Consider the following 24,969-nt stretch of genomic DNA (forward strand, 5'->3'; position numbering starts at 1 on the left):
TTGCTGTAACACGTCTTTCCTGTCACGGAAGGTGAGCTCAGTTGTCTCACATTGCCATTTGCCAACTACTAACTAGTTAGTTGACCTGGTGAGACCATATTGTTACTGAGGTGTCTCTCTCCTCAACAGATCACTGTTTGCTGCTGATTTAGCTCATTTTTAATCAAACCTCTCCTCACTGCTCACGTCTCTGCTGGCATTTTAAACATGGCGGCCTGAACTCCAGCAAATAACTTTTTGTGGAGACGACTTTACCCCGCCCCTGGGGAGATGCAAATTAGCTACCTGGAGTCGTATGCACTTGTGGACTTACCTGCAGATTGGTGATATCAAGTTCCACGGCGGTAGACGGCACCTCAGGCTGCGGATCAAGCACCGCAGAGGGAGAGAAGTGCAGTAAAGGGTGAGAGAGGGACATATCCAATACTGTCTGCGGGTGTGCGTGACTGTAGCACTTACCTGCGAGCGTGTTCTTTCTCTAAGCCTGTCCATTTCTTCTCTCTCCCGCTTTGGTCAGTGCTGGCTGCGTGGACGAGCGGGTCTGCTTGGGGAGGAGTGTCATCGGGAGGATCTTCATCCCCAGCCTGAGACTGGAGCCGCATTCTGGAACCTGCTACATTGAACTGTGCATTGGGACTATCTATTCTCTTTTCTTTTCTTTTTCTGTGCTATATTGCTGCTAATGCACTTGGTCATTTGGGGATATGGTTTTTGGGCTTGGTTTTAGTTAGGGTTTTTAGTATAGTTTATTTTTCTAGTTTTTAGCTTTTGTATTGATTTTAGTAGTTTTATTACCCAGACCATTAAAGGCAATTTTAACTGGTATTTAGTATTAAACTCTGGGACTAACAGACTTCATGCCCTGCTAGTTGCCCCTGCTGTGATTGCTTATTGTATCATATTTTATCATCTAGAATAAAACAGTTGTTCATTGACTGTCTTGTGTCTGTGGTGAGATTCTGAGATTCTGCCGAACCTGCACGGGGGACTACTTGAGTGGTAGCAAGTCCCCCATCTCGCATAATTAAATTGGGGTGGCGTAGCGAGACTGCAGTGGGACCCAGTGTCACTGCCCCTGTGACACTAGTGACACTGATGACTGTATTTTTGCTGGCAATCACCTCTGCACCTCTGAGTTACACGCCCTGTGCGTACACCCATCGTCTGTCCGTTTTGCGGGAGATAGCTCCAGGGTCACGCTACAGCCTAACCCCGCATTCCTCCCAAAAGTGCTGTCTCCATTCCATGTCAACAGGCCTATTGAGTTGATGGCTTTTCATCCTCCTCCATTCTCTTCAGAGCAAGAGAGTTGGCTTCACCTGCTCTGCCCTGTGCGGGCCCTCAGGTGCTCAGACCAACTGTATGTGTCTTATGGAGCGCGGACACAATGTTGCCCTTCGCTAGCTGGTCTAATCAGCAGGTGTCAGCTGCTCCTGTGTTCCGCGGGTGGCACATGAGTGGTTCCTGCGCACCGTGTGTATATAGTTCATTTGTATGACATTATAAGTGGTCAGCACAGTGGACCTGTCCATTCTGTACTGTTCAGTTGAGCTGGATGATCCTGTGCTGTGCGCAGGCAGCATGAATGTTCCTGCTGCCACGCGATATATAATGTTGTTCATTTGTACAGCATTGCAGAGCTCCTCCTAGCTGGGCTAGTGGAGCAAGCGGCCAATGCTCTCTGTTATGCGAAGAGTGCATGAACAGTTTTCCTGCACACCACAGTGTTTATGGTTTGATTGTCAGATGTTTTCGATCAGGTTCCTACGGCAGTGCGCAGAAACCGCTCCCCCTTGGGCAGTGCTTCCTTTTTCAGATAAGCAGGGTTGCAATCGCAACTCGTTTCTTGCCATTTTCCTCCCTGGAAACCCTTCTCTGTGAATGGTAGTTATGGATGAACAATCATCATATTTTATGTCATTCTCTGTATAATTTCCCATATACACCTCCTATAATGTCTTTTAGAAATAGAACCAGAAACTGCCCAGTGGCTCCTGTCCTGCAGATTTTTACAGGTCTCTTGTCTAAGGCTGACTGACAGGGAATCCATTAAACGGCTGTTGATTGCTTGAAGTAACTGAGCTAAATCTCCTTTTGAATGTTTAATTTAATTAAACACTTACATAAGCCAGTGCTTAAAAAACATTTTTACAATATTCAGTAATAGTAATGATAATAATAATAATTTATTTTTAATAATATTCACTACAGATATATGCCATTTTACACGACTGACAATGCATGGATTCATGATAGCACAAATGTATTAAATTAATTAAAAAACATTAAAATATTAATTTTAGCAAAACTGGAGTGCAACATTGACCTTGCATAGATAGCCAGTATAGATGTTTTTAAAAAATGTAAGTTATGTTAAGTAATTTAAAAAACAAAATGATTCACATTCACAAAGTGAGAAATGCATGATCCTTAACTGTGCTCAGACTAACTCCCCCTCCTCTTGAAGAAACAGCTGACAATGGCAATTGAGCTTCATTATTTTAATCCTAAAAAAATAAGAGAAAACATAAAAAGGAACCAAAAATAATGAAAATGGGCCCAAAATGTGCTGGAAGGGCGGGTTCTGAGGTAAAATCTCAAATGAAGCAAAAGTGCATCAGTCAGGATCCAGGAACTTCAACAAATTAAAACTAAATTTCCAATAAATATGATGCGTTTATGATTATTTGTATTATTTTAAATTCTTTTCTGATTAAGATTACATTTAATACATCTAATAAATATTAGTATTTAACTAATTTTCATGTTTGTTTTCACATTTATGAAACCTATCTTAATTAATTGAATTAAATTGAATCTGGACTGTTCTAAGACCATACAGAAAATAGAGGATATCACCACCCATTCAAAAATATAACAGTAGTACAATGGTTAGGTTATATAATAATGCCTGATTGTACCTAATAAGATTATGTATGTGTTGAAGTATGTGTCTGTGAATTTGTTTACTTCAGGAATAACTGATAATATGAAACTTGCTACTTTGGACTGCATAACCTCTACAAAGCATGATAACAAACTTTCAATTTTGAGAATTAAACCAAAAGAAGTCTATATTTCTGTAGGATTCCACATGTTTTAATTAGAGATGATTAGGTCATCTTTACAGTCACTATAATATGTATTACTGCTCTACAAGTACATGTTATAAGACCGTTATGTTACGCACCCATAATTATGTTGTTTTGTAGATAGCAAAGTGAAATCGTGTGTTTAAAATGTTGACAAAATAAGCAAGTAAATTTATTTTATAAAACTAATTTTATTTATTACAGTTCATGTAAAAAAAAAGTTCTGTTCAATATAAATGAAGTACTCCGAGAAAACTATGCAAATCTGGGTTGTGTTAAGGGACTTTTTGCATAATAATAACACTGTTAAATTTTTTTACAAATACAACATAATTGTAAGATTATACTTCATTTAAACCACCATTGGCAAAATCTGACTTTACATTCAAAAATACATAAAAAAACATTTCCCATCCGCTTCGTGTCTTATACGTCAGACATGTCTCTTTAATCATTTCGGCCCTTTAATACATCCGCTTTTTGTAAACTGTGAAAACAAACCTTATTTCATTTACAGGCACTTGGAAAATTGTACATTTATAAAACAACGCTGCATATAATTTTCCTTCCATATATTACATTTGTAAAACAACAAACAAAAACATATTGCTATAAATACGTGCCAAACAGTTTTAAGCACTTTATCTGAAAATGACTTATTAAAATCTATGAAAACTGCATTTCTATAGAAAAAATACCCCCCTACACACACACCCCAAATAAAATAAAATAACAATTACAGTGTTGCCTACTGTAAAGTTTCTTAGAGAAAGATACAGGTAGAGAACAAAAAGCTTTACGTATCAAAGTAGTAAGATATTGTTTTTTATAGCAGATTCCATGATGCAGGCATCCGAATCGCACATTTATCATCACATACTGAAGGTGGACAGGGCCCTGCTGTTGTGTAGGGTTGATAATCCACAGGATTGTGTCCATGAGGTGTACAACTGCAGTTCAATTCTCCTCAATCATCTTGTCCTTCACAATATGTGTCCAGATGTGGAAGACAGGAATGGGCTCATGTGGAGACACAGTGAATAGACACCCAACAGTAGCAGATCTCTTTGGCTGGGACCGCCCGTGTCAGCGTCCTTTGTGTGTTGAACCCCCGGCGAGTCCAATGTCCTGCTACACAGGTGGCGCACTGTAGCGCACGATAGGGCTGTACTGTGCCGACATCTTACAGCAGGTCTGAGGAACTTCCTGCTTTTGCAACAGCTCCATTTCCTCATTGGCGTACAGGGGGGTGTCGGTGTCATCAGAGTGATATCCTGATTGATAGCCACTGGTCTGGTTGGATGATTCAGAAGCCACGGACTCCTTGCTTTTGCGGTGAGCCATGGGACTGTGGGGGGAAATGTTTACAGTTTTTTGATTAATGGTTAAAAAAGATATAGTAATATTCTGTATAGCCATTCAACCACACATTTCCATTAGTATAAGCAGGATTTGGAAGGGTTTTATTGATTTGTGTATTGAAATACATGTAGGGGTAAATCTGCTTACCTAAAAGGCGGTGTTTGAGTAGGCTGAGTATCCAAATTTTTAAATTCCTCTGATGAAAGGATCATTCCACTGTCTGTCTGATTGTCCTGTGGGGAACATAAAAAATAAAGAATATATGATTTCCACAGTTCAAATGTTGAAGTGTCTCACCTAGGACTTTCCTCACCTCACCACTCCCATTCCAGGAGTCTGTCAGTGTAAATCGTGATTTGCATTTCGCTTTGTTGTTTGGTTATAAAATGCAATTCTGTTTTTATTAGTCTTGTGAATCAATATTTATTATAGTCCTACAGCAACGCAAATGAGACTCAAATCCAGCAAGGACAGTTTATAATTTGCATATATGAAACTACTAAATAAGTATCACTTTGCAACATGGATAAATACGGGAGTACACTGAATTTGAATACTATATATGTAATACATATATACATACATACATATACACATAAATACCTAATATACAATCACTGGGAATGCAAAATTAAACCTCTCCTTTATATCATGATTTGAATCAATTCCCTGAAATGCCTACATAATCAGATAGATTGTGTCATCTAACAACTATTATATATTTATAACAATTTTAGTATTTAATAAAAACAGACATCATTATTCAACATTAATGGTAAATAGTGCAAACACAGAAGGGTCGCAGTTCGTCTCCCTGTGTAAGGTGATTTATGTAGTTAGAAGAAGAGGCAGGCTTACAGTTACAACACTGTGTTCGATGGGCACGTCCTCAAACGTTTTCACACTCACTGGCCGACTTGTCCTGCTACTCTGCTGTGCAAACCTGCTAAAAGAAATGGAAAATTTTTTTTTCTATTGTGTTAAATAAACTGTTGTTAAAACTAAGAAAATAAAATCCAATATAAAAAATAAGCCGTATGTCCTGATCATTCTATACAAGGATATTACACACTATCTCCTTATTCTGGAGAGTAAGCATACTCATCCATTATATCCAATTTCTACATTATTCTAGGTTTCTTGACCTGAACCCGGGAGCATTGTCATAGTGGAATTTGGGATCGCTGTACTCGTCCTCCGCTGTACAGGAAACAGGTGACGTGGGCAGCGAGAGACCGGAATCCTCCTCTAAGTGGACTGACGTGAGAGGGATATAGTCTTTTCCGTCCTGAAGGTTTCCAAAAAGAAAATGTTAGTAACACTTAAGGAGACAACATTGAACTATAATAAGAGTCCCCCAAACAGTCATAAATTGCAAACAGTAAATGGAACTGATTTATTTGTACCTGTTCGGCACTTTCTTGAAGCAAGTTTCCTAAATGTGCTACTAATTCTGTGAACGTGGGTCTTTCCTTGGGTTTGTCAAGCCAGCAGTCCAGCATGGTTTGATATCTGATGGACACAAAAGGACATAGACCAATTTTCATTCTGTGCTATAACAATTGCCTTTGTGTTGTTCATATCTCAGTCATAAATTAAAATTAAAACATAGTCAGCCAAACATGATGACATTAATAATACAGTTAATCACACTTCCTCACTGAGGTCTCAGCCATTGTATTGCATTGGTTTGTATATATAATTATAACAGGATTAACTGAAACATACATTTCAGGGGTGGCGTAATCAGGTGCCCTCATTCTTGTCCCTTCCTTTAATCTTCTACAGAAAAACTCATCAATGCCCACTCCGGGGTAAGGGGATGCTCCTGTTGAAATGTGAGGGGGGAAAAAATGGTTCCAGATTATAAAGCTACACTAGTAATCAAACTGAAAAAGCTTTGGGCCTAGAACCAAAACTCACCTAATGAGAAGATTTCCCAGAGCAGAACTCCGAACGACCAGACATCACTTTGTGTTGTGTAAACACGGTCAAAAATGGTTTCTGGGGCCATCCACTTCAGAGGGAGCCGAGCCTTTCAAAGCAAAGATTGGAAGTGAATTAGTTATTCCTGAAGGGTAGATTTCAGGTGTAATACCAGTCAATACCATTATAAATTCTTATGAAATGTTTTTGATCATCAGATCATTTTAATTCATTTAGATTTTAGTACTAAAATTCTCTCTCCCTAAAACTCAATACTTCCCCAGAAAGACTAAAAAAATGAATACAATCATACTGTTGCATAGTTTCATTTTTGTGGTTGGTTAGGTTGGGCCTATAGTTCAAAACTAATTTGTGATTTCATATCTCTTTACAGACACATTTCAATGACTGCATTACTAAAAAATTCCCATCATGTGAAATACTGTCCCTGCCTGCCTGCCTGTATTTTATATTTACTTATTTTATGTTTTACACTTTGAAGTGTCAAGCAATTTTGTATTTGTGTTTTTTGATGAATATGCATTTGGTGTGTACAAAAACCTAAAGCATAAAAAGCACTGGCAAAAATAAAGAAACATTTTGTAAAACATACATGTATTTTCAAGACGCTAGGTTTGTCAAGAACAGGTATGTTCAAATTCACATGCAGGGCAAAGTTTTGATTCAGTCTGTGGCTTTGTCTTTTACTTACATCTCCTTTCCGAACGTAGTCAGGGTCTTTGTAGACATCCCGTGCCAGTCCAAAATCACAGATTTTGACCACATTGTTTTCTGACAAAAGGATATTGCGAGCAGCGAGGTCCCTGTGGATACACTGAAGACAGAGGTAGGTATAAGTGTCCCACTTCTTATCCAATGGCAAGACACTCAGTACAAATTCTAAAATGATTAGCCCATACAGGTTCTCATGAGATGTGATTCTGCGTGTTGGTCTCCAAGGGGTTCTGGGACATTTCCATTATATTTCTAGTTGTTCCTTTTGACGGTGGAACAAAAAGATGCTTGAAACTTGAAACTAAAATCTTCTAATTCAAAACATTACTGACTCTTTTTTAGGTTATAGTCAAGGTGTGAACACCTCATGGTATAATCTCACCTTTATCTCAGTGACACCCTAAGTAAAGATATGTCCATCATTTAAGACTGCCCAATAGCTCTGTTGATTATATATAAATGTTATATTATGCATTGGATGGATTATGTAAGCGGACAATGGAAACTGCCAGATGCATGATTTTGAAAAGGTTTCTGTAACAGCCAGTGAGGAGACATTGTGGCATCTTGTGTTAAAAATATGCCATTTTCATAAATCAATATCTATCCTATTCTCCCCTATCCCCTTATAAGCCAGAGAATTCAGGAGCTCCGGATACAGCTTAAAGACTCACCTTGCGAGAAGACAAGAACTCCATTCCCTTAGCTACCTGGAAACTGTAACTTATAAGGTCCTCCATTGTTAGTAGGGTCTGGTCAGGGTTTTCTGTTGCTGTGGGACAAAAATCACAGGAAATGAATATACAATTGTTACATATTATATGAGCAAATGAGAACAAAATCCTCCATTATTTTCCTGTTGTTTTATTTTCAAAGGCTTGTTCACCCAAAATATACCAATATTGATACCTATTATTGGTAACCCTTTTCTTTTCATTTTTTGGACATTTTAAAATAAATTTGGACATCATTCCACTTTGGTGGCATACAAATCGAGATTCATAGACAATTATAGAAGTATTGCTATTTTTGTTTTGTTGTCACATTCCACTATAATAGCATTGCTCTTGTTAGTAAAAAACACAATATTAAGTTATAAAACTCAATTTTAAGCAACCACAATAACCACATACACGCCTTACAGATAAGTGGCAGACATTCGGTTGCAGAAAGCAGTTTGGAGCCAAAAATAATAATCCCTCCTGATTACGCTAGTTGAGAAAGTGGAATGCTACAAAAACACATCCAAAACACCTGTGTGCAGCCCTGTTTACACTGTGAGTTATTACAGCTCAAAAGTTTAATGGCACAGGACAATGTTGATTATTTCATCTATACACTAACCTGTAAGACCTGTGAGACAATCAGTCAAGCAAAGAGGTGTCTGTGTTAATGGCACCCTGATGGTGAAAAACTATTTTGCACGTCCTGCAGAAAACCTCAATGGACTTTGAATCTTCCTTCAAGGGAGAGTGAAAGTGCCGTGTCTCACAGGGAATTCCTTGGAAAAAACCTGAGTATACTAAACTGATATTTAAATCCTTTGTTTGTATTACTGTATTGTAATTCTTAGTGGAAAGCAATATTTGATGGATCTTGATATGCTAGTATTTGTAGTAAGATATGCTGGTACAGCTTTTCCATACCTTCATCCTCATCCAGGTCATTTAGAGATCTGTCTTCAACAAAGCCAGAACTGACAGGGCTCTCCCTGCTGGTGGCATCGATAATGTGCTGGTTCTCATATCCCAGCCCAGTCAAGATCTGGCTTCTGGTCTTCTTTGATTTCAAGGCCTTTCTCTGTTGTTAGCAAATAATCAACATTAGCCATACAAATAAAAGATTGATAAACTGGTAGAACGGTTTTAGCTTTCAGTTCATTACCAAAGCTATGGAAACCAAAATATTACACAATATGAGTATACAAGCTAAATACATAAATTTAAACATTTAATTGATTCACTTGGGACTAATACATAAAATCACAGTGGCAACTATGTCATGTAAACAAAGTCAAGTATCCCAGAGACAAGTCCATCATATATATAGTTAATTTCCAAATCGATTTACATGAAGAATATTTATAGGAAGTACAATATAGGTATTTAATTATAGATCTTTCTTGAAAACATCCACTGAATATACTTTTTTATTTTATATCAACATGAGTTAGAGTGTTACATCATCTAAAAATGCATCTAACCACAATCGTAAATTGATCTATTACCTTGTAAGGGCTGTACTCCCCTCTTTTGCTTTTTAAGTAGCTGGAGAGGTTCCCATACTTGCAGTATTCCACAATAACCATCAAAGGACCTGTAAAACAAACCCACAGGTGTCAGGAAACACTGGCCACATTAGTAATGGCTTCTATGATGATTATTAATAGCAGTGCGATTCAATGTGCATATAATTTCTACCCTCTTTTGTGCACCCTCATTAAATGCCAAATCAGAGGATGCTAGTTTTACTTGTTTTGTTCAGTAGTAAGTGCAAAGCCAGTGGGAGCAGGCTGACACTTACCTCCAGGTTTGGTGCAAGCCCCCAGCAAGTTCACCACATTGAGGTGATGTCCAATATGAATGAGAATCTTCAGCTCTGACAGCAACGCCCTGTATTCGCTGGACGTTGCTCCCTCTGTCGAAGGAATTGCGTTCACGTGTTAGCAACAGGAAACTTAATTAACAGACACAGTTAGAATCCACTGGCTTCATTAACTCACCTTTGAGCATCTTCACAGCGACTGTTGTGCAAGTGGCTGCTTTTTCAATACCGAAGGCAGCAGCCTCCACTACTTGGCCAAAGGCTCCACGGCCCAGGGGCTGCCCTAGTGACAAAACAAACAGCTCACATCAAACTCTCAGCTGCCATGTTCGTCTGTAGAAAATACCGGATGTTTTATCCATCTGGCCGATGTTTCTTCCTTCATTCATTCATTTTTTATAATCAATATTAAATGTATAGATACTTTGAAGTCTAGTCAGAAACTATCTACTCTCTATCATCACCACATCACAGATTTGACCAGTTAATTAACAAGAACTTTAAGACCAAAAGCCTTTTATTTCCCCATGTTAGGTGATGGTCTGACATTGCTTATATAAAATGGAGGTGGTCTCAGCTGTCACATATTTAGGGGGAAGACACAACATTGGAAATTAAAATTAACCACAAATATGTGCCTTTCTTCCAAAGTTATGAGCAGCTTCTCCAGTCTGGTGCATTTCATATTATATAGCGCACACATTTACTGACATTAAATAATGGGGGAAGCTGTTTGTACAGAGATCTTTAATTGATAATCCCTAATATTGGTGAACATATCAGAAACATAGGATGTAAACATGATACACCTTGCAATTAATGTTTAATTAGTCCTCCCTCAGTGAGCACCAATGGTCTCACCTAGTTTAAGCCTGTCTCGAGGGAATTCCCACTTGCTGGCATCGTAAGTCAGCCGCTCACACTTCTCATCCATGGGCAGTTCGTCGGAATCAACAATGATTGAAAGGTAGCCTGTCTTTAGTTCCCCTCCACTCGGCTGGAAAACAGTGGAAAGTCCAGTTACATAATCTTTGCATTTTAACGTGTTGTAAGAAGTCATGGCTGCTGTCATTCAACGGGCTTCTCATTCATTAAACACTGCAGAATTAACCAAACAAACTTAACCAGAATCTCACCAGCCGTTCTACGCATGCCTGCCTGCCCTGCACAATTATTTTAATTTATTTTTAATAAGTCTGCAGCAATATCCACTGGGTATTTCTTCAAGAGCTGGCTCAATTAACAGTGAATTACAGGACTCTTAGTAAACTATGCAATGGCTCAGTGCTATGAAAAGAAAAATGTCCCTGTTGTTTTAGTCACAATGGAGTGTTTCAATACAAAAGAGCTCCAGTCAGTTTTCATTTATCATGCCGGGCAGCCTGTGCTGAGGACAGCAAAAGCAAAGTTCCTTTACCCTCTTTCTGGTTCGGATGACGAAGACGAGAAGTAACCAGAAGAACATAGCAACCACCACGGAGCCAATAGGGACAATGAGCTCCACATTGGTCTTCTCAACTGCCCCTGTGCAAAACAGACACACACTCATTAATGATCTCAGTCAAGCCTGCCAGATATTAGACGGTATAAACTGTAAAATAAATCTGCTCCTTCATTAATTTAGCTCATGCTGTTTCCTTGTGGTAGATGATGAATTATTTTGGAAGTCCATTAGAATGCAGTCTTCCAACAGTTCTGGTGTGTAAAGGAGGTCACAATTATGGTTTTAGCATTCTCTGGAGCATGAATACACATCTCTTGCGTTTTGTTTCAGAAACATAATACCAAAGAAAGTATTTGAAAACATTATTTTAATAAATGTAAAAAATAGTTAATTAACAGAATTTTCTACACTTTGAACGTCCACTTCTACCTTCCACTGAGAGAGAGGCATGTGTAGAGTCACAGCCCTGGTCATTGCAGGCCAGACAGGTGTAGATGCCACTGTCTTCCTTCTTCACACGCTGGATGGTCAGAGTCCTGTTCTGCTGTGTGAAAACAATACCTGGAAGGAAAGATACCCAGAATAATTCAATGACCCTCTCAGCGTGGAAAAAATAGGCATTCTTGATATGTCAAGCAATCATTAGCCACAGCATCATCCCTCACCAGAGTCCTCCATTAGCGTCTTGTTGTTTTTGATCCAGGTCACATTAGGGGTGGGGGTTCCACTCACGTTGCAGGCTAGTTCGATAGTTTCACTGATTTGGATAATTTGGCCAGTGAGGTTTTTTAATATTCTGGGTACCTGAAGAGCTGCAAGGAAAGCACATTGACTGTTGAATTCAAACCCAATCACATACACTTTCACAGCCTCATCAAATATTTTTTAAAGCCAACAACAAACCAGTTCCTGCCTTTGGGGGTCAGTTCTTGAGATACAGCCACAGTTTCATAATTCCAGCAAATCATGGCATTAAACTGGATTGTACCATGTTTAACTATATGTCAGCTTAAATGTCCCTTGCCATTGTTGTGTTTATGTTTTAAGTATATCTATACAGCACAGAACACATCTCAAGTGTGGCCAAAGAGCAACGTCATTGTCTTGGTGATGAAAACACTGTGACTTATGCAAATAAAGGAAAGGAATAGCCCAACTCTTTGGCACGCACATCTTCTCACTTCCTTCCTTCCCATGGCCCAGCTCTTCAACCTCTAACTGACTGTATCCTGCAACTAAGACTATTTAAAAAAAATAACAATAAAATCTTCCCTTCCCTCAAGAACGGAACTTTCCAGCAGCCTTTCAACCAATGCCAGTCTCACAAGACCAAATAAGCCATGCAGTTCCTGAATTCACACACAGACTAAGGTTTAACACAGTGCTCTTACCCACCTGGGGCCTACATTAACTGGTACTGCAGGCTAGTGTCATTCTTATCAGGACTACAACTTGCAATCCAGGACAGCCATTACCAGCTGCAGACCACTTAGAATGTCTAACCACTTGGAATATCCATATTCTTTTCTATCATTCACTTCAGTGTTACCTATGTCTCATGATAAAAAGTCTATTGACATCCATAAGTAAATAGAGAGCTTTTTATTTTTTAAAGCATACACATCATGCCCAAGCCAGGGTTAAAATGATTACCTTTAAAAACACCTTGGTTACCTTGGTTTCACAACCTGTTCTTAAGCAAGCATGTTAGCATCGCACTGAATTAGTGTTACTTCATTCGCATGTTTTGCTCAATGACACAGTTATGAAATGCATAACAGACTCTTGTCTTGACTCTGTAGTAAAGCAGCAAATTCGTTTTGCTCAGTAGCATCTTACCTTTCAGAGAGAGCTGCTTAAAGAGGCAGGTCTTCTCCTTCGTTTTGATGTTCTCCACCTGGCACACGTATGGTCCCTGATCTTTGTGGGACATGTTGTGCAAGCTCAACTCCAGAGTGACGTTTGTGCCTCTCGGCTCAGAGAGAGTGGCCTGGCACAGGGACTCCTCGGCCAAGTTGAAGTGTTTGCAAGGTTGCACAGTGGTTCCTGTGTTAAGGGGGCTCTTTCCCAGCCTGAACCACTTTAGGTTTCCATAGATTAGTCTGTCTGCCTTGCATTGTAGAACTACATTGTCCCTTTCTATGGGCTCAGCAGTAGGCAGCACATTGAGTTCCAGACCTCCTGCAAACAAATAATGGACTTGTTGTCAGGAAGATGCTGCCATAATCATATCTGTGGCAGTAATTGTCCTGCTTTACCAGTGAACTAAGTACACAATCATAGGTAGGCCTTTACTGTTATAATTTGGCAGGACAATCCTTTGCAAGGAATTCTTGGCATTCAAAAGCATTGTAACTGTGTCCAAAAGAACAGAGTTTGGTTGAATTGATTAAAACAAACCTTTGAGATTCGTAGAACTGCTTAAAAATAATGTTTCCTCAGTTTAGATTGCTAATACTATGCATTTAAATCCAGTAAAACCCTGTCTTCTTATTTTTATGTGTACTGTCATCTGATCAAAATGCAGTCTTGCCAAAACAAATATTCTTTATTCACAAATGGTAGCACCACACGTGACACAAGTTTTATTGTGGAAATTTCCTTTTTCTTTCTTTCTTACTGGTGGTAAGCACGATTTTAATTAGGAAGCACAAGAATCTCAAAGCTCAGCAATCCCTTACGATAAGAAGTGGTAACTTTAATGAGATAATGCACCAAGACAGCGTACTCACGTGTGACATGAAAGAAGATCAGTCTCTCATCTTGACCAACTTTATTAGATGCCAAACATCTGTACATAGCAGGAACATGTGCTGTCCGAATCTTAAGTGTGCTCACAGTCTGCAGGCAACAAAACAGAAACAGACTCGAACCACATGGCACTACTGAGAGAGAAAATTGTCAACTACAATTTACACACAGGGATGCATAGGAACTAAATGTACACTGTGCAGCTGGGCCATCAAAGTCCAGGCCTCAGTGCCTGCAGGATCTGCTGGTTGTTGCTCACTTTTTGATTAACTTAATTGATCTAATTATTGTCTCAGCTGGAAATATATATATATATATATATATATATATATATATATATATATATTTTTTTTTTTTTTTTTTTTTGGTCAAGGTCCCTTATAGTCAATGATTTTATAGAAGATTTTGATTTCGACTGTTAAATAATTAGACCAATTAAACAACTGAAATCTCATATGGGATGAAAGCCAGAAGACACTGCAACCTTGTAAGAAATCACTTTTGACACCTTACAGATAGTGTTCCAGAAACTCATTTGGTTGCTTTTTATTGGCTATCTTTCACTTTTTATAAGATACAGAAATAGAGCGTCTCAGCTAGTTAATTCATAATTCAGCAAAGTATTCATAACATACCCCAGTTCTAAAACAATCAAGCTACTTTAGACATTCAGTGAGTTTATCCTCATTTGGCTGTTTTTGTGTTTTTATTTTTACACGTTAAACAGCAAGTTGATTGTCAGGTAATATGATCTGAAGTTGGACGGAGATAGCTGTCAGCTATATATGCACAAAATAGTTCAAAGGCTTTTAAAACTAAGACACACATTCTATAAAGCTAAACCAAACCCAAAACATAACAGTGTGAATGAATAAATTTGTTTTTATTATAAATAAATAAATAAATATCTTACCTTGGTCACTACATCAGTGTCAGGCTGGGTCACAATCCTGTCAATGGGATTCTTGCCTGTGTTGTCTGTGATGTTTCTCCACTTCTGACATTCATGAAACTGGAAAGGTGACTGATAATCTTCTCGGCTGGGGGTTAAGCAAAACAAAACTCTCACACAAAACATTCTTTCAGAAACAAACTGCTATGATACACAAACTTTTCTAATTTTAGAACCGTTGTCTTTTCTCTGCAGGGTTGTGAAAAGGAAGTGGTTATTTTTGGGATGAATCGATATATTAACAACTTGGAGAATTGTGAAACAAACATACACTTGTCTGAAGGGACAATCAGAGATGGAGAAATCTCAATATTTCTTAAAGAACCTTCCTAGGGAAGGACGGAGCAAACTCCAGCAGAGAAAGAGAGAGAGGCACAGGAAGAAACTAGTAATGGAAGTCAGGGGTAAAAACAACAACAGGAAAGCAGAATGCTACAGACTGTCACAAAGGAAGCTGGGCCGAGTGTTAGCCTGAGATAAGGCACTCCTTACAGGCTTTCTGTGGAGGATCTATCTTTAACTCAGTGCATTAATCAGAGCCCTTCCTATGGGATGGCCACAGAGATAACCACTATACTCCGCAGTCAATCAGTGTGTAAGCAAAACAAGGGCAACACGTTGACGCCAAGCTGATATAATGAATATTCAAGTTTTTGTGTTTTTTGGCATTTTGTTTTGTTTAGTTTTGTTCCATGATTTATTCGAGACTTTATACAAAGGAAAGCCTCTGGATTTGTATCTTTCTCTGCTGGTGGATTATTATCCTTTTCCGTTACAATGTTACTAGGATGAACTGTCGAAGTTACTTTTTATTTACGCAAAAACATGCTACGGAATTAGGTATGTATTTGTTTCAGGTCATGCCTTTAAAATGTAAAATGACAAAAAGAACGCTAATGAAAGGAAATGTATATATTCATCATAAAATAATAAAATATTGAAAGCAGTACCTCAAGGGGAAAGATTAATATGAGATAAAACTGATTCGCCAACTTTATCTGCCTTTAACCTAGACTTCAAATCACGTGCCCAAGAAGTGTGTCCCACACCCATGCTTGACTCACTGGTAGTAGCCAGGACAGTCCTCCACTAGCATCCACTGCCACTGAATGTCGACTGGAGATGGGATCCCGCGAGCTGTGCACCGCAGTTCTGGGCTGCTACCATATATGTAGATATCACTATCGCGAGCCACCTCCTTCTCATAAATCTGTGGGGGAACTGAGTTGAACACAAGACCACATGACACTTATTCACATTTACTGTATACAGGTTATATATTACATATGCCCTATACTGGAGCAAACAGGAGGTTCTCAGAGCTTCATTTCAGGGGTAAAGATTTGGCTCTGGGTGCACTTCCAGGGCCACTTCATCATCAGTCTCCAGTGAACAAGCTATGCATTTGTTAAACTAGAAAGCACTGAGTTCAAGTGCTTTTGTCTCAGAGTCGAGAGAAGAGTGAATCAAATTCTGTGCTGGCTGCTGGCTAACTGGCATCATGACATGAAGGGTATATACCTTGAATAAATGCATCTAAAATATCTCAGTTGGACTACAGAAAGGAGGAAATCCTACAATTCATACCATTAACAAGCAGCTGGAACGTATGTCGTTGCTCCTCTCTTGTCATTGGATTTCTCAGCACAACAGTGTAATTGGCCGCATCCCTCTCAGATACATCATGGATATTCAGGGTGTTACCACCTTTACTCCTGTATCGAGGTTCATCCCTGGAAATTGGCAGTCCATTCTTATACCTGAAGGGCAAATCATGAAAAACATAAATGTGTCAACACATATTAGAAATACTGCATGTAATTTTTAAACAGGTGTTTGGCGTATTAATTATATATTTTTAATCTTACCATTTCACTTCTGGTTGAGGATATGCGTGGAATTTAACAGAAAGCCTGGCAAGTCGATCTCCTACCTCCGCCTCAACCACAGAATCAGATCTTTCATCGATGGCAATGAATGGTTTTTCTGATGAAACACATGTTTAAAAATAAGATCCTCATGCATTTTCAGGCATGCAATGAATCAAAGAAGCAGTTGAAAATCTCCATATCATTCTTACCATAGACAGTTAGAATCACACTGCCAGTCTTTTCCATTCGTCCACTGGATGCTGTGCATATATACTCGCCATTATCATTTAGTTTTACATTTTCAATAATCAAGGTGCTTGAAAGTTCTAGGTAATCGACAAATTTATTCTTATGGGGCTTTATCTCTGTCCGGTTTTCCTAGAACAAAATGCATTTTATATGAGAGTGAATCTTCTGACAAAACAACGTTATTTTTCAAAAACAAAAGAACTTCAATTTTTTTTTAGAATTAGAACAAAATATATATACACCGGGTGCGAAATGACAGGTTATGCAAATGTCTATTCTCCATCTGAAGCGAAAATGTGACAGTAGCTATGTTTTATAGGCCTTTTCCCCAGTTAATACTGGGAAACAGTTATGATAATGGCTGTCTAGTGAGCAACCATGGCTACAAAAAAAGGCTACATATTTAAGAAATTATTTTCACAGTAACACTCCACAAAGTATGCTAAGAGGAGGAAGGCTACAGAAATAAATGATAATACATAAATGGCCAAGGCAGAAAGGGGAAAACAACTAAAAAAGAGACCAGGCATATTTTCCTTAAATCAAAGGCCAATCCTTTCCTAAGCAGCTTTCAGTGCTGCACAGTTCAGTTCCAAATCAAATCTCTCCCTGCTACAGGAAATAACAGAGAGGTGTGTCCTAAAAGCTGGTACGATGAAGAGACAGCTTGAAAAGCTTTGTTCAGGAAACTGGCACAAAAGTCTAGGATGGGCACTGAGTCATGAGGCTAGACCAAAGGTGTTGGAGAAAAGGAAACAGTACTTCAGAACAATAAAGACAAGGACTGTCTATTGAATGCAGCAAAGTGAATGTGTGAGTCCATTTTACTGATGCGCAAACAGGAAATATAGCAGAGGAACAATTCAGAACATTCATAAACTTAATGCAATACTCATAAGGTGACATGTATGTGAAGAAAAAAGAAGAAAGGAAAGAAAGAAGGAATTAGAAAGAAAGAAAATCATACAGAGACAGAAATGGTGGATAATCATTCATTACAAACAGGTGGATAATTGCAGAAAATCACAAGATCTGATTTTCTGTGCCAGTAGTGATAGGAAACTGTAATCTTGACACCATTTATATGTGATATAAAAAACAGACCTTAATACCTTGAAAGTGTCAAAGGAGCCCTCTATAGACTGACTTTATATTACTTTCGAAATGCAGAATTGTTGACAATTTGTGTTATTTAAAAAAAAGAAGGCATCTGTCTTTCAGCAGGATGTCCTCATACTTACTTTCCAAGCCGGGTACTTCCACTGAAAATCAATCCCCACGTTATGCTCTGTGGTAGCAGTGCAGTTTAGTGAAAACCTTTCTCCCACTGCCAGTTTCACTTCATGTTGAGGGGTCAGAGAGAGCTTATGAATTCTGTATCCTGCAGGAAGGGAAGGGAGCCACACATTAACACACTTTGACACACAGTGTTTTTCTTTCCAAATATTACGGAATAGTGGAAAGTTTTAACTATTTGTTGCTCCATTCCTACACAATTTCCAAAGTTTATCTTTAATTCAGTTTGGGGAAATAAAACAACATTTAATGATAACAAGGAATATTGTCCTCTAACCTTAGGGAATATTGAGAAGCAAAACGCCTTATTTATAAAGTTTAAAATCATCCTTGTCTTGTGCAACTAGTACACTATGTAGTAAATACATCTTTGCCTCAACTGTCTGTGCCATTTAATGGGTTCCTATATCATGCTTTGGCTTACTTTAGAATAAAAAATGTGTCCTTTTCTGAATTGAATAAAACGGGCATGCTGCTTATAAAATAGAGACACAAGTCAATATGGTAGTGTGTGTTGCCAAAGCAAATAAGCTTTTCTACCTCAGGGGAGATATGTGGAGAACTTTTTCAATTACATTGTGGCTTTATTGCTGCTAACAATATCTCAGGAATGGTTCAATACATAGGGCAAATAAAGCTTGCTTACCTACAACTGCAACTATGAACATAGAAGACTGGTATGTATCATTTTCTATAACTGTTTGGCAAAAAACAACTCCTGCATAACTGATATACTGGCTGGGGATAATGAACCCTCTCCGGCTGTCCCAGTAAATGGTCTTCCCATCAGGATTAAACTCTTTTTTGGGATAGTTCTGAACCAGTTAAAAAAAGGATAAGAAAGAAATGGCAGCAATTAAAAACAAGGACGATTAATGCTCAGATGTCAATACAATATGCAGATTGCTCACAAAGTAGCAGACATTTCAACAGCAATTGGTGTGGTGCTCAGCAAATACATCAACTCAACAATCAACAAAGATTCCTTGATGCATTTCATTGATGGCTTGAATAAAAGAAGACTATTTTCTTTCAGTGACCCATTTTGAGTTCTTTATAAATGTACATCATATTATAATGTTGCTTTTATTTGTATAACTACACATACAGGAATTGACAGACTATATGTTATGAATGCAATTGTTTCATGACATTGCTTGTAGTATAATCCAAATCAGGCTGCCTGGAATGCCTTATAAAAAAGTGACACTTGATTTGGTAATTTCCCTCTATAATTAATACAAAAATAAGGAGAGAGCATTCTTACCGCATACAGTGTGACATTGAGATGCTCTATTGATCCTAAGCAGGGAATAACCACAGGAATACTCTCCGGTATGAACACAATTTCAAAATTAGAGGAAGAGCTGACAAATGGTGCTCTGTAGTCTGTAATGAAAACAGAACAACAAAATAGACATGTAAACTTCAAAGCTCAAGATGGGTGATGATACAGAACATTAATTGTCCATCAAACAGTGGTATGTAAACACAGTAGTAGTATATAGGGTTCATTCCATGTAACGGGCCAACAATGAAATGTTTGCGGAGATATGAAACTTTATACACAGAAAACAGGAAATTTATCCTTGCTTTCTCATCGCAACCTCTGTCCTGTCAGTCTGACAAAAAAGGAAGTTCTGTAGGCACTGAAGATTTTGACAGTCTTGGTCTTGGTAGCAAAAAAAACAGGAACCCAGGATGACATAGCCCTTTCATGTGGATGTGCTGGTCTGCTCACAGTTGAAATGTGGTTCAGTTAGCAAGGCTATGATAAGGGCCTCCTGTGGTTCAGCATAATAAGATAGAGGGATCAAACAATCCAAGAGGAGCTGATTGAGGAAGTGCAGCTGGGGTCAACAAACAAACACATTTTTGTTTCATTGGCACATGCTTACTTAGCATCAGCTGCCTACAGTTGGCGGATAGAGAGGAGAGGTTCTACGGCATCATTTACAGATCTGCTCCTTGCTCCAGTTCAAAACTGTGTCCAATTCTTGTAACTCCTAACTAACCCTGACTAATTTTCCTGAATGTTAATGTTCCTTTAGCTGCTGCGTCTGCAATTATCACAATATCCCAGTTTTCATCTCTACCATCACTGTGCACTGTGCATTGCTTTGATTTATGTTTCTCTTGTGAGAGAAACAGATCTGTTATGTCCACTCCAGCCTCAGATAATTCACATATTTGAGACACTTTGAGACACTTGCCAACCAGACATTTCAAACCCAGGGTCTGACATGACAAACAATCATAATTTAAAGAACTCATTTTGAAAAAATAGTTGTGTGGATTGTGTGTGGATTAGGTGATCAGACATCTTTTTACAGAAACCTTCTGTAAATAACAGATCAAATACATTTGCAATGTGGTGCTACTACAAGATACAAATGATGTGCTTATACATGTATAGATATTATTACCTTGGACAAAGACATAGACGCTGGCTGATGTTTTTCCATCTTCGGCTTTCAGATCCTTATAGGAACACCTGTATTCTCCAGTGTTGTTGGCTGTTGCCTTTGTAAGGATGAGGGTCTTACAAAAAAGACCAGAGCCACTGCAGTCAGTCACTGTCAGGGTCTGTTCTGGCCCGCTCTGGTTGCGAGGCCATGTCCATCCTAATTGTTGCTGTCCCCTTAAAAAACAGATGCATACCATGCAAGTAAATTACAGGAATGTAACTTCAACCTGACATCAAGCCAGTGAAGTATTATCACGATCAAGATGGATGGTTTATATGAACTACATGTGGAAGGAGGTAGATGCAGGTACACCCTTCTTCTGGAATAGGCATTCAATTAATTGCCAATTAACTTACTGAGCTGAGAAATTATCTGATTCACCGGTGATATGCCGAACAGAAACATGTTCCATATATTTGTCTGACTAATACACCCATGTCATGATATGAAATGACTTCACAAAACCACTCAGACATTTAAGAAGCTGCTGATGCATCATCTAATCTCAGAATACATGTGTTAGGCCCTGTAACATTTTGACAGTAATGGCAATATAATGAAATATTCAATTTTTCTTGTAAAACGTAAAAACTAGGCTTCCCAATATTGGTAATAATAGGGTGGCAAAGAGAGCTGTGGCAGTCTAGAACAAACTCTGGAACTGTCTCATTCAAAAAAGGACTAGATGTGATTCTTGTTACTATCTATCAATGGGGCATGATGGGTCAAATGTCCTGACCTCATCTGTACACTTTCTCATGACCTAGACAGTAGTCACATCTGGCTAGTTAATTACAATTACAATTCTGTTAATTCAGCCCTTAACATGCTAAATAAAGAGTCTGGGTCCACACTTCATATGCAGATAAACTTTTCAGCTTTATAATTACATATATCCCACAATGTAAGTGGAACAAAACTACATATTCACAATCAATTAGCATGTTTTATGCCCTTGGCCATCATCAATGCTGTAATTTTGTTCCAGTCCTGCATTAAGCATATGTAATAGTAAAGCTGAACGGTTTCTCTGTATTTTGAGAACAGATCTAATTACTTATTTTGAATCCTGATTTCCTTGGAGTTGACACAGCTGTTTACTTGAAGAATAAAGACTTTGTATGAATTTAAACCTGATGGTAAAATATTTTTTTGGCCTAGACATTCAGAATCCTATAAAACAGCACTGGTTAGAGTACAGTGACTAGTTTAATCAACTTATTGTACCCCATTATCATGGAAACAAAGTTTGAGGCATGTGCTTGTCTTATACTAGATGGTATAAGGTTTGCTTGCTTACCTGCATGTTATTTCCAATGTCTCTGAAGCATTTATTTTGTGTACCTGATCTGTAATACTAAGTTTTGGTGGATCAGGCATATACCTCAAGACTATACCTGAAAAAACAACAAAATATTAATCAACAATTAAGTCAGTCAAGTAAATTAATTATATGGTAATTTATCATATCATACATATGCTAAAGATATTCATTTTGGGATGTTTCTCTCCTTAGCAAATTTGTTACAGATATATATTTTCCTTGGAGAATTCTGATGAACGTATATATAGCCTATATATTTTATTAGTAGTAGTAGTATTGGTCATTTCTTGACATTTTTAGGTATAGCAACAAATCACATAATTCTGTCAAAACAGGAAGAGCAGGCAGATGGTCCCAAGTTAACTCACTGGTTTTGTATTTAGTGAAACTAGGGTGGGGTTCCTGTTTTCTGCTGATGCTATGAGAGAACTGGGGAAAGGATACAGTACATTGAAAAACTAGACTGATGATTTTCATCTTATGGGAATAGTTTGGTTCAGTTCCACCAACATACACCATTATTAATGTTCAAACTATACTAAACTAAAACCATATTATTAGAGTTAACTTTATCTAAATATATATAGAGAGCGATCTAAATACTATGTTTCAGGTGTTTCTGAGATTGACTTATTCAACAATTATGACTAGACAAAAGCCTACTTTAGATTTGGAAATGCAAAGTTTTGCATATAATTATGGACCGTAGAGATACACTTTAATAGTTTTACCCTGTGATAAAGTTGATCTAGTTCAGAATAAATCTGTAAATCACTTGATACCTTCTCTTCTGCTTAGTGGTTTTATAATTACTAACTTCAGACAACTTTCAGGTTATAACAACTCAACACAAACTGAAATCACTTTGTGTTGCTAGTTGTTAGATGTGTTTTGTTTTTTCTAAGTTTTGCTTTTCCGAATTATGTTTATTAATACCTGTTAAATTATTATTTATACATCAGTAAAATAGTAACATTTTTTAGATATTTTAGGTATTTATTTTCTAGGTAGTAATTCACATTTTTCAATGTATCATTGCACACTAATCATCCACTCGAAAACACACTGAAAATAAAGGCAGACTTCTAGTTACAAGTAGCTTTCAATGTGTAACATATTCATCTCCGGTTATTATTTTTAGTTTGGTAGTAATAATTAACAAACTAACCAAGTGTGTATAGACAAAATGTTATTATTTCCACTTTATTACAAACTCAAACAAATATCAGGTTGTTTAAGGTAACGTCCTTTTTTTGTTTTCAGTCTGTAATATCAATATAACTTATTCAGAGCAAGTCAGAAAGATGTCTATGTCTACCCCCGACATTTTGCGAGTTTCTATTTAATATTTAACACATCATTACCATTAGTTATTTTCCCCTCTTGTCTTTATTTATATATACACGCACCTTAGAATGTAGGAATGTATGTAATTGAATCAATCTGCGATGCAATTAAATGCACATGTCTTTAAAAAAAAACTATTCCACTTTCTCATTTCAGAAAAAAAAAAAAAAACTAGTCGCAAAAACAAAAATCGATACTAAAGAGTTGGCTAGTCGGACGGGGTTTAAATCCTAAGCAATCTTCATTCCATTTAAAAAAAGGCATTTCTCACCTGTCACAACATTTGCTCCAAAAACAACCCCCATGCAGCAAATAAAAACCCATGCCCTGGTCATCTTCGAGCACAAGAGCACTGACTTCCCAGCATCAAGGTGTAATTATTTCCTTCTTGTAAATCAGCTCTCCTTAAGCGTACATCCCCACAAATGATGAATCAGCTCTCCTTCCAACAATGTATATCCTTGGATTCCCGTAGATCACGTTAAATTGGTGGTTTAGCAAATGATACTGACTTGATATAGTATTGTTTGTCGTTATGAGGAAAAAAGGCGTTGTGCATCCGTTCAAATGCGCCTCTCACTTGCAGTCCCTTGGAGTCAGTGATGCACGGCCAGGGCCAGGATGTCTCTATGAGAAGTGCTTTCAGGACGCAGGAGGAGTGTCCACTGTGCTGTCCAGCCCAGCCCCCCAGTGCCCATGCAGCTCCCCACAACTTACAGTGTTCCCAGACTGGGGCATTTTGAAGTGCCCAGGGGGACATTTGAGTGCAACATTTGTATGGGAGGCAAAATTTGGTGAATCTTGTGAATCTTTCCACTAAATAAAAAATAACAAATCCACTGAGTCTCCCTCACTGCCTCATTTGCTAATCATGTGCAGCATGATGTCATAGTAATAAAAACTTCTCTAGAAAATAGGAAAATTCATATTCCATAGTGCTTGTCAGATATAAGATCAGAATGATGTTGTGTAACTTCACTGACCAACACCCACTCTGTGTCTCTGGAATGGCTGGTGGTAGGACGTGACTAAAAACCACAATGTATATTTTCCATGACCATTACATATGACTCAGTAATTAAGAGAATGTTATCTCTGTTATATATCTAATGCGGCCACATTTCATTGAATATCATGGCTCAGTTCCTAGCAGGGTCATTTCTAAGTGCAGGTCTGGCAGTTCATCTTTTAACGACCGATTCAAGTGCAAACTGTTTTGCTGGAATGGCCCTAATCCATGTTTATTTCATTAAATAGGTGAACCCTGGACAAGATTCAATTCAATGTTACATTTCAATGACAGACTGCCAGCACTGAGATGACATGCATCAATAACGGGGTGTCTGTAAACGTGGTAACTCAAATCAATCAGTCCCCTTTTAGCTCTAACAGATTAAAAATATGTTCATATTGCTAGCTGTGTGACTCGTGTGCTCTGACTTGTAAAATAATCTTGTAATTGGACTATGGGGTAAATTCAGGAAATTATAGTACATTCCTGTAACTGAATACACAAGTTTCAAATGCATTAATATAAATTGGTTTATGTTTATTTAATCTTTAAGTATATTTCAGTAAATCTTACTAATACCCTGTATCCAAGTGCAA

General features: G+C 38.0%; 1 protein-coding gene across 2 annotated transcripts; it reads right to left on the reverse strand.

Moving 5' to 3' along the window:
- Window positions 1–3,263: 3,263 nt before the first annotated feature.
- On the reverse strand, window positions 3,264–23,973 carry kdr (kinase insert domain receptor (a type III receptor tyrosine kinase)). 2 transcript variants are annotated; one of them, XM_066719898.1, is made up of 30 exons: window positions 23,633–23,973; window positions 21,991–22,087; window positions 20,649–20,863; window positions 19,490–19,611; window positions 18,869–19,037; window positions 18,168–18,307; window positions 16,887–17,055; window positions 16,675–16,792; window positions 16,394–16,566; window positions 15,871–16,027; window positions 14,768–14,894; window positions 13,836–13,944; window positions 12,943–13,284; window positions 11,769–11,915; window positions 11,533–11,664; window positions 11,077–11,183; window positions 10,521–10,656; window positions 9,838–9,942; window positions 9,639–9,752; window positions 9,343–9,431; window positions 8,762–8,915; window positions 7,790–7,887; window positions 7,093–7,215; window positions 6,378–6,489; window positions 6,183–6,282; window positions 5,861–5,966; window positions 5,600–5,742; window positions 5,313–5,397; window positions 4,602–4,687; window positions 3,264–4,440 (listed from the first exon to the last, which is right to left on the reverse strand). In XM_066719898.1, the coding sequence occupies exons 1-30, from the start codon at window positions 23,694–23,696 to the stop codon at window positions 4,224–4,226; spliced, it is 4,056 nt and encodes a 1,351-aa protein (XP_066575995.1). In that variant the 5' UTR covers window positions 23,697–23,973; the 3' UTR covers window positions 3,264–4,223. The 2 variants fall into 2 exon arrangements, with proteins under 2 accessions (XP_066575995.1, XP_066575993.1); XM_066719896.1 differs by having other exon boundaries at window positions 5,313–5,400.
- Window positions 23,974–24,969: the final 996 nt, after the last annotated feature.

Source organism: Amia ocellicauda, chromosome 13, assembly GCF_036373705.1.
Source record: "Amia ocellicauda isolate fAmiCal2 chromosome 13, fAmiCal2.hap1, whole genome shotgun sequence".
In the NCBI taxonomy this organism is placed as follows: Eukaryota; Metazoa; Chordata; class Actinopteri; order Amiiformes; family Amiidae; genus Amia; species Amia ocellicauda.